General features: G+C 46.4%; 1 protein-coding gene and 1 pseudogene across 14 annotated transcripts in view; both read left to right on the top strand.

Moving 5' to 3' along the window:
• Positions 1 to 5,576, top strand: part of HDAC4 (histone deacetylase 4) — a 214,718-nt gene extending 209,142 nt beyond the window's left edge. For all 14 annotated transcript variants that reach the window (XM_057421971.1, XM_057421999.1, XM_057421989.1 and 11 more), the window contains one exon: positions 314 to 5,576. In XM_057421971.1, coding sequence (XP_057277954.1) covers positions 314 to 353 — 40 coding nt within the window. In that variant the 3' untranslated portion in view covers positions 354 to 5,576. The remainder of the gene's footprint in view (positions 1 to 313) is intronic.
• On the top strand, positions 3,022 to 5,702 carry LOC130606031 (uncharacterized; annotated as a pseudogene).
• Positions 5,703 to 10,774: the final 5,072 nt, after the last annotated feature.

Genomic DNA, 10,774 nt, shown 5'->3' on the forward strand with positions numbered 1-10,774 from the left:
TGTGCCTGACCCTAGTATGATGCATACTGTGCCTGACCCTTCTGCTCCAACTGGAGCTGAATGTGGGTTTAGACTGTGAGGAAAATGATTTTGCTGCAAGAGATGTTAGCATTGCACAGATTGCCTAAAACCCCTTCTTGGTGTCAAGTTGTAATTGTAGGTGAGGCAGCTGAGCACAGCTGCCTGGGTGGGAAGGGGATGGGAACATAAAGCATGAAACTTCACATCACAAATTGTCCAGCTCTATGCTCAACTCTCTTTTCTCTCTTCCCTCCCCTTCCCATCCTACCTGCTTGGCTGTGCAATTGCTCAGACCCGATGATGAACCCATGGAAGAGGAACCTCCCCTGTAGCATTCACCTTCCAGCTGGAGTTCTCCTGTTTGTTCGTCTTCTGTCTTGAAGCTCTGCCAAGAGGCTTTCTCTTGTTACTCCTGCGTCCTGTCATGGTTTTCTCCAGAATACAGAAGGACAACCAGGTGTAAAACAAAGCAACCGAAAACAATCTCTCCATATCTATATGCGTCTACAGTATCTATTTGCTGAAACAGAAAAATGCTGGTGAAGAGCAGTAAAGGACTGACACTGGGCGCTTTTCCTCTGGTCCTCAGTGGGAGCAGCAAAGAGGAACAAAGCCCGTGAAGTCTTTGGCAGAGTTGCCATAAAACGAAAAGAGATGAGAAATGACAAAATCAAAGATTGAACACCGCAACCGGAAAGAAAACAAACCTTTACAGTAAAACTGGTGCTTTCCAAGTTGATCACCCACGATTCAGCAATCTCCGCTTGAACCACTCGAACCCATCGTGTAGTTTCATTTCTTGGATTTTTCCAATGGCTCTTGCCTGCCTGTGAGTCAGCGATGTGCTTGTTGAAAGCAGGACAATGGGAGATGGTGTCTTTTTAACGGGGAGGGACAGGGAAAGAGGGACTCATCTTAACAGCGAAAGGAAAGGGAAAGAGAAAGGGGGGAAATGGTAGCCCAGATGGAGTCGGCTTTATTGTCTCCAAAGCCATCTGAAGATGAGTTTGTGCCTTTTTTTTTAATGGATGGATATGGTGCAGCTGGATTTTCTGAAGTTTGAGGAACAATGCCTTAAGTAAAAACACACACACAAAAAACACTCACAAAGAACACAGCAGTTCATCAATAGTTGTTTTTTCCCTCTGCTTGGGAAAGCCAAGAACTGCCATCAGGAAAGATGACTTTTTGGCTTGTGCTGGCATGGTGGTGGGAAGCAGGCATCAACTGAACAGAGCGTCTCCAAAAACTCTCTCCAAGTTTGGATTTGTTTTGGTTTCTTTCATTGCTGTTTAAAGAGAAAAAAAAAAGGATAAAAAAGAGGAAAAAAAAAAAAGAAAAAAAGGTAGTTGCCAAAAAAGTGGCAAATACTGTTGGGTCTTTGAAATTCAGCCATTTTTAAACCCACTTTTCCAACGTTTTCTCTCTTCTACGTTATCTCTGAATTGAACTTCTCAATTTGGTTGTTGAAGCATGTATTAGACTACAACTGCAGGATTTAAGACTGGAATGCTTTTTATGAAAAGCAACTAGCATGAGATATTGCTTAAATTTTTAGGTATAACTCTATCTATGTGTATAATGTATATTCCAAATGTATTCCAAGCTTAGAAAACCGGATTCTTACGGAGAACAAAATATTTATGATGCATTTATAGAAAACTACGTTTAATAAATGCATACTCTTAACAGTAGCCATTGGAAAGCTCCTTAGAGACAGCTTTGTGAATTGGAATGTAAGAGGTGCTTTTGGAAAAGGATCCAGGTTGAAAGTCGAGGACTTTGGAGATGACAAGTTGGGAAGTGTTTCAGAAAGCCAACACGTTAAGCCACTGGGCAACTACCCTTAAAGCATTTGTATTTTAATTTAAGGTTTTTAGTTGTGATCCTTTTTCTATCAAAACAAAAAGAGAGAAAAAAAGTTTTTTATAACAAAGACTATGAATTTGATGTTAATTTTTATATCAAACCCCTCCAGAAGCCTTGTTTGTGTGACTCTGACATTTACTTTCCATTTGGCAGGTTTCGTTTCCGAATGGCAATAGCATCGAACCCCCCTTTTTTCCCCCCCTCCCACTTTTCTCACTTCCACATTCTTTTTTGCCTTGTTTATTTTTCCTTTGGGTTTGTCTTTTCCTTGAGTCTTTTGGACAGTGAGCAGCTTTCTGCAGGTGTAAGGAACCGTGGCAGAGGTTTATTTTCCGCAATGGGTGCGTTTTAACAAGGAAGAGGGAACCGGGATGGGCTCTTTTGTATAATGATACCGCCGACTGTATATTGCCTCAGTTCTGTTATAGTAGCTATGTAAAGAAAATAAGAGTTTTTCTTACCTTCAACATAGTAGTGTTCCCATGGGTGATGTCTTTGTCCTCCACATGGATCGAAGCCAGGATTACAGGCGGCTCCTGGTGCTGCCTACCATTGGGAAAGGCTTGTGGGACACTCATGGGACAGCTGGCATTTTCTCTCCACTGGACAGACGGACACACAGACATGCACGCACACCTCCCTGTGTCCTCTTTCTCTCCCTCTTTTTCTCTCCTCTTCTTCTTCCCATCGCTGGTAGGGTTGGAGAACTTTTCCTGAAGGTATTTTTGCCCCCCTCCCCATTCCTGCAGACAGGAAGGGGAGAAGCAGCAAAGCCCTGCCGTGAAGAGTTGGAGCAGCTTAGAGGAGCCCGGATCGACACGCGTGCCTTCTTACAGCAGTGTAGGATAGCACACAGCCCTCCTCCCAACAACCAAGTGTAGCTTCTCTCTTTAATTCTCATTTGATTCTGTTTCAATGATGACTGACGGGGTCGCTTCCAGTAACTTCCTTCCTTCCAGTTCTCGAAGCAGCCGCTTTCATTCCGCTCAGGACTCACTCTCATGGGAGGAATTGGAAGCGTTGTGAGCAAATGCAAGAGGCTTTTGTGTTTTCTTCCTTGCTTTATAATGCAATTTACAAACCAGACACTACTGTATTTGAGGTTTGCAAACCCAAGTACGTGTTCGAGTTATGAATAGCTTCGGTCGTGTAGGACCATCCACAGCATAGTCTAGAAATGAACTTCCTGTGTCAAAACAAGAGGTACCTGGAGATGTGGTGGTTTTGGGGGTTTGTTTCTTTCAACTGACCAATTTGCTGCTGTGATCTAAAATGAACCTGACTGCCTAATCTGGTGAACTGACTTTAACTTCTCTTTTCGCCGTGTACACGCTGTGGGCAGTAACGACCATGTTTACACCATCCTTTCTCTTGTCAGCTCTTCCCCAGAGGGGCTTTGTTGTAGTCTCTCCTCTTGGTTGTGGCAAAGCCATTGCTTTTCTTTCCGTGTTTTCCGAGAGCTGCCTGCTGACCATGCTGAGCCGGTTTCTTTGTGGGAATCAGAGGAGCTTGTCAGGATCATTTCTTTCCATCGTATTCACTCAGCTTTTGGCCAGGGATGGAAAGATTTTCCCCCGTTCCCCAAGACATCAAAGCTCATCTCCTCCTAACTCCCACTTACGTGAATTTGTTCTGCAGCGGTGCCCTCTCCCTATGCAAGGGGGGATGTTCCTCAGGGCCAGTGCAGGCTCAGAGAAGTGGGGGAAAGAGCCCTTGTTTTGAGGTTTATTCACCTTTTGAGCCATTAGCTTCTTCATTTCAGATGACTTTGCTGTGGCGGGAGCCCAGGATGCTCCTGCATCCCAACACGGTGCTGCCCCCAGCGCATCCTTTGCACCTGCTTGGAAAGAAAGGAGCATCTTTCAGTCCTCTTTACAGAGAAGCAAGGCCCAGTTTGCAGTACACAAGTAATCATTGGGGTTTGGTGGTTTGTTTTTTTGGGGTGGGGAGGGATTTGTGTTTTGTTTTTTACTTTCGATACAAAACATTCCTTTTTTTAGTAGTCACAGCCATGTATTCATTCCATTCTTCCTTTTGTAAACCTTTTTGGGCCCACATCTTTTCCGGGCATTGCTATATATAAATATATAGATAAAGATATATATGAATCTATTTTTTTAAGTTTCCTACACCTCGAGGTTGCATGGTCTGTAAGGTTGGCATGTCTTTATATTGTACCCAGATTTTGCACGCCAAACTTGGCAGCTTTGAGAAATGAGAAAAGGATAAAAAACGTGTGGTTTTGGGGGTTGTTTTTTGGGTTGGTTTTCTTTTATTTGACTATTTCTTTTCTTTGGGGGGGGTGTTATGTTTTTCTTCTCGTGGCATTTGCGGAGACGAAAGGTCGGGATGTTGTTGTCACACACACACACATACACACCCACACAGCTACACGCGAAGAAGGAAGGAGAGTGGGAAGGGGGTTTTTTTGCGTCTTACTGGACTTAACTGAGAAATTGTGCTTTTTATTGTTAAAAATACATAAAAAAGGAAAAAAAAAAGATGAAAAAGGACTACTTAAACATTTCTCATTTTAAGAAGAAGAAAAAGATGTTTATCTAGCACTTGTAACTTACCAATAATAGAGTTTATTGTATTTATGTGGAAACAGTGTTTTTAGGGCAACTACGCAGAACACACCAAGTCAAAACTGCCTGTGTCATTTGGGGGTTTTTAGTTTTTTCCTTTTCGTTTGGGTTGGGAGGTTTGCTTTGCTTTCTCGGCCGGGTGGGGAGGTTGGATGCAACCCTTTGGCAACAGCTAAGAGTCATTCCTTCCGAGGAGGTGAATGAGGAGGACTTTGACGAGTTAACTCTTCAGCACAGCTGCGTGAACTTTTCTAAAGCTTCCTTTTCCATGATGTATTCTTGCTCGGTTTCACTTTAAAAGCAGTCGTGTACTGTGCAACACTGTGGTTTAAAAACGAGACTTTACAGCGAAAGGAAAACGTGTTTCTTCATTGCGGCGGAGTGGGGCTCGTTCTCAGCCCGCCCTTCGCTTTTGTCTTTGATATTGATGAGAAAGAAGTATCCTATTGAAAGAAAGAAATAAGTTAACACTTTTCTGTGCTCCATAGTGGAGGCGCTATTTTCCAATTTATGAGGATGACAAACTTATATATATAATATATATATAAAAAGTGGGGTGGGGAGGGCGTGGGGGGGGAAGGGGTCGAAACATTATTCACCCGAGAGCTTATTACAGATATGTAGTATCAAAAAGTTGTAACTATATTATATTCTACTTTATACCTAACACATGCTCAGTATGACGTCACCATTGGTAGCAGCTCCCGGTTTACGCTGTAATTTAGACACAGTTTCACTCTTAGATTGTATGGACCCTACTTTAAGTGATGGTAGCATTCCTCGTGCTAAGTTTTCTGACGGTCCTTTCTTTTCCTTGATGGAGTTTGGAATTTTTTCCTCCTTGTTTTTGTTTTGGATTTGTTGTTTTGGGTTGTTTTTTTTTATTATTATTTTGCTCTTTTTTTTTTTTTTTTTTAGGGTTTTTCTCCCTTTTTTCTTTTTCTCTTTCTTTTTTGTTTCGAACTGGCCAATGGTGTCTTTCTCTGACAGTACCGACTTCGATTTCAACTTTATTAGGAGTCCAGTATTTTGTACCACATTATGACAACTTGTTATTCTTGTGGTGTAAATAAAAAGACAAAGTTAATTATAGAACCACCCTGGTTTCTGTTGCTGAGCTTCTTTTCATCTGGTGCCTTTGGGGGGGGGGTGGCGGGATGTGAGCTTTCAGCCGCTTTAAACAAAGCGGTTTCTTGGGGTCGTGAACGAGGCCTCAGTACTTGAAGTGGCTTTTTGGTCAAAGGATGCCCATGGTGGAGCTTCTGCCCTGTTTCCTTGCTGCTCCGAGGTGTGTGTCGACACGTGCACGTAGGGGTTGTAGAGTGATGGAAGATCAGAATTCGCAGCAGGAAATCTCTGCGAGCAGCTGAATTCCCCACAAAAGCCACCAGTGAGTGAAAACCAGGAAAACAAATGGAGGGAAAACCTGACATTGGGTTTCTGCATCATAGAGCTGATACTTTCCTTCGTTGTAGCCTGAGCTGGGTATAGACCTGCCGGTTCCCAAGCCGGTGCCTTCACCTCCGAAGATGTCCTTCAGCTCCGGGGTAAGTCCCATTTCCATGCCTCATTATCCAGTTCTGCTCTCCCCCAAACCCACAGATCATTCCGTGCCCCATCTGAGCAGATCCTCTGCACTTGGCCACACTCTCTGAGGCTCAGGAGAAGTTCTCAGTGTTGCTTTCAAGTTAAGATGGGAGAAGCAGAATCATGGAATGATTTGGGCTGAAAGGGACCTTAAGGCTCATCCAGTTCCAACCCCCTGCCACAGGCAGGGGTAGGGAAGAGCACATGGAAAACTTGTGATCTTGGGAGCATCTCTTGGCAGCAAAGCATCGCAGGGACAGAGCTGTCCAGATGCATGTGCCTTTCCTCTTGGAAAAGGAGAAAAGGAGGCTCATGGCCAAAGTCCACCTAAGCCCCTGTTCTTAAAGAGGACCTAAGTGGTGATCCCATGCAGTGTCCGCCATCCCTGCCCATGGCAGCAACAGTGGCACCGTGCTGTGGAACACCACGCATCACCTGTTGCTCCAGTTTGCTTTGGCTTTTGGCTTGCTTTGGGACCAGGAGTGACATGGGCCAGCATGGCCATGGGGGCTGTTCTGGGCAGAACTTTGGGAAGGGCCTTCCAGTTCATCCATGGGTGTGGAATTCCACTGCCAGGCTCCAGCCAGCTCTGACAGCCTGGAGGGCTCGTTCTGGGAGGAGTGAGGGTTGTTTCCAGCACAGCTTCAGGCTCTGTGCAGTGCATTTGTCAGAGGCTGCTAATCCTTTAAGAAGCCCCAGGTCTCGCCCTGCAAAGCCAAATGTGCACTGTGGGCTCTGGTGAATACTCATTGCTGAGTGGTGGATTTGAGACCCTACCAATGAGGAGGATGGAGGGGGGGCTGGTTAATTGCTGGCCTGGATGCTTTGGAGGGCAGCCTGCGACAGGCTTTCCTTTAGCATCCCCAGGACCTGCAGTACCAGATTATCCATGTTTCCAACAAAGCCTTTTGCTTCTCCAAACACACTGGTTCCAACCTCCAAGTTCAGCCCCAGGCATGCAGCTTGCAAGGGAGTGGGACCTGCTCTGTGAGTGCTGACATGTCAGGCCTGCAGATGCACCTGTGATCCAGAGCTGCCTTCATTTCTCGCTACTCACTGTGAGCACATGGACGTAAACCTGATTGATGCAGCAGGGAGGTTTGAACTCAATGGTGTGGCACCCACGCCAGGGTCTCAATGTGAAATGATGTGTTTTAATAACTGCAGCTTCAGCCATGGGAAGTTTTATAGCCAGAAATCTGTTCATCCCAAAGAAAACAGCATTTGTGCTGCTGTGAATGTGCTCCAGTCCCTTTGAGGTGGTTCCCTCCAGTGAGAGCCCGCATCTGGGTGCAAGGGATGGGATGTCCAGGCTACTGCTCCACACCCTTCCCGTGGCTCTTCCAGAGTGAGATGGGTTTGGTTTTAAATTTATTACTTCATTTCTTTAAAGGAGAAAGAGGCTGTTTCTCACTGTGGGCAGCAAGTCAAGGCTTTGTGCCTTAAATCAACGTCTCTGTAGCTGCAGGGGAAAGAACAGGGTCCAGTATTAAATACACAGCAAGGGGGGCAAGAGTTCAGCCTGTGCCAGCAAAGCATCCTGCTTTTATGACAGGATTTGGATGTGTGCTGAGTAGAAGCTTTCTCCTAGGGCTGGTGGATGGTTCATCTCTTACGGGCCACTCTGAGCATCACTGAGGAACCTGGGGACTCGTTTGTTCCCCCTGGCTGCATCTTGTAAGCAGAAACATCAATGTAATGCACAGAACTGCCCTGGGGTGTCATTTGCTGTTCCCCACAGGAGTCAGGAGTGGGTTTGCTGCTCACGGGAGGGGGGGTAGCTATAAACACAAGGCTGCCCAGCTCCGGGCTGGCTCCAAAAGCTGCTTCCTCTCATATGGTCCTTTTCCAAGAAGCCTCACTGCTCTTTTCTAGGTAAAGTTCAGCTTAGGGCTTCCCGCTGCAAAAGCAACTGTTGCTAAGCAAGGAAGGATTACTATTGAAAACCAGTAAGTGGAAATTGAAATGCAGTTGCCTTTAAGTGGTAATGGCTTTAGGGAAAACACATGTGGTAGCAATGGTGCTGGAAAGAATAGCATGTGTGCTACAAGCTGGGTGCTTTAGGATGTTGGTACCCTCGCAGCAAGGGAATGGGGAGCTGAGCTTGAGTTCCCAGTGGGGAGAGGTTGGGAGGTGTTTCACACCCTGGAGCAAAATGGGATAGATGATGGAAAGGTGCAACAGCTTGGTCATAGCTGGGAATTTAAGGGCTTTCTGCCTGAGTACTGGAGGAAAGGCTGAAGCTTGGCCAAAGAGGCAGCAATCTGCTCCTATGGGTGCGACTGCCGTGATTTCCACAATGTTAAGGAAGAGCTGGTGCTCCTTTGTATGGGAAGCTGGTGCTTGAAGCTGATGTGCTTTTTGCCCTGCCTGCAGACAGCAGTGACCTATGTTAGATCCATCAGCAGCAAATCCAACTCCAAAGAACCATCACATATACAAGGAATTTAACTCAAGAGGTCCTGGAAGCTGAATCCAATGAGCTGTCAATGAGCTGTAGGAGTCCAAGGCAAAGCATCAAAGGAGAATACCCAGAGACCCCACAGTAACTCTGCCAAGACAGCACCTTTCAAATGCCAGGAAGTGTTTGCTTCCATGCAGGAAGTCAATTCAGAGGCTCTGGAAAGCCTGGTGCTGGCCAAATGGGTATGTGGTGTGAACACAGAGCAATGGGATGGAGCCATGTGTGCATGAATTGGAGAGCAATTGCCCTTGCAGTCTGCCACGGGGTTTGGCTGTAACAAAGGGGGTTGGAAGTGGATGAGCTTTAAGGTCCCTTCCAACCCATCCTGGGAATCCCATCCTGGGATTCCGTGTTCTATAGTCAATAACACTGGGCATTTCCCAAGGGAACACCCAAGCATCAGTTGCTAAGATTGGACAATGGAACACACTGATGGCTTCAGGTCGAAATGAAGATGGGAACAACCTAATGTGAGTCCTGGATGTGCCTGGTAAGGGTAGGTGAGGCTTTCCAGCCTGGATGGGAGAGAAGGGGAAGGGTAAAGAGAGTTTAATAAGTGAAAGAGCCGGGAAGATTGAGCTGTGCAAAGGCTTGGCTAAAGAATGCTGCAAGGCAGAAGAAGGAAGTTAAAATAGAGGAAAGCGATGGCAAGCATCCCTGAATGGTGAGCTGTTCCTTCAGGAGCTGCTGAGGGACCAGCAATGGGCAGCAAACCTCTGGAGGCGCAGGAAAAGCTGTTCTCAGGAGAACAGGGAATGCATTGAATAATAGTGAAGGTGATAACACGCCAACTCTGCGCTTTGTGGGGAGGTCACAGTCTGCCTTCTTTGACAACAGCGTAACTCGGCACAAGCGGCTCCTGCTGGGGCTTGACAGTGTGTTTGTATTTCATGGCTGTGCAAATAGCATCTCGCAGGCTGTCCTAATGAAAGGCTTCAGCAGGGACAAAGCAAAGCTAGAGCTAATTACAGGCTCTGGGAAAAGGGGATGGTGTCTGAGTTTGCTGAGGGGCTCGTTGGGTTGGGCTGTGGAATTCCGGCGTGATTATAAGGATGTGGAAATGTGGGAAGCCCCCCGGGACTTGGGTTTCTTTCCTGTACTCTCTTATGCTATCCAAACCTGGGGGTGCCCAGAAAACCTCAGGGGCTGGAGCAGCAGCAACCAGTGCTTGCCCAGGAGAACCCCAAATCACTGCTACAGGGACCAACTCTTCTCCTCTGGGATCAGCTTGAGGGCACAGGAGCAGCAATTGCAGTGGTCCAGGAGGTGACCTACCCTGTGACAGGCAAGCATCATCCCTATGGGACCCTAACGCTGGGCAGCAGCCCCCTGCCATCATCTGCTTCGCTTTCTGAGCTCAGAAAGGGACCACAAACCTCTCTGGCAGAGCCCTTGGGTTTGTTGAGGGCAGTGAGAATAGAGGGGGTCTGCTGTCCATCATGGGCACCTGCATCCCGCGCATCCCCAGCCCAATGTGATGTGGCAGTAGCTGCAGCCACCCCTTGAGAAGTAAGCAGCACAGTGCATGCTCCGAGCTTAAAACACATGGCAGTGGCAGGGAAACCATTTTATCCTGCACAGGCCTGATTGCACATTGATGTGCACCAGCTACAGACAGGCACCCTTTATCTAGAGTATCTTTCATAGGACAAGAAGTAAAGGGTTCAAACTGAAACAGGGGAAATTCAGGTTGGAGATAAGGAAGATCTTTACTGGGAGGGTGTCGTTGCCCATGGCAGGGGGTTGGAACTGGATGAGCTTTAAGGTCCCTTCCAACACAGACCAGTTTGATTCTATGATTCTGTTTGCTTTATTATAGGCCTTTTGAGTCATTTTCAGCTATTTTTTGCATCAATTCATTCCCCTGCAGCAAGGGGGAAGTTTTGGAATCTGCAAACTCAATGCAGTTTAATAAAAAGAAAGCATTTTACTGTATTTAGGAGGATGAGGGCACAGGCAGCATTGTGCTGTTTAGTTTGTGTTCCTTCAAGACACAATTATCCAATGGTCAGGAGTTTCAGAGGTCCTGCAGGAATGAGAACCCTGTTTCCCTTTAAACCAGGAAGGGAATGGGGAGCAATTCCTGTGCTTTAAAGGCATCGAATGCCCAGAGGCCTGGAGAAAGCTTCCCAAGTCTCACTCTTCAATGAGATGTTTTCCTTTGAAAAAGGAAGAAATAACAAAACCCAACCCCCCTCCTTCCCCGCTGCATGGAGCATTTCCTGAAATCCCCCCCAATCCCTAT

This window comes from Pezoporus wallicus, unplaced genomic scaffold (genome assembly GCF_028554395.1).
Source record: "Pezoporus wallicus isolate ANWC-B61680 ecotype Strahan unplaced genomic scaffold, APGP_CSIRO_Pwel_v1 contig_3488, whole genome shotgun sequence".
Taxonomy (NCBI): Eukaryota; Metazoa; Chordata; class Aves; order Psittaciformes; family Psittacidae; genus Pezoporus; species Pezoporus wallicus.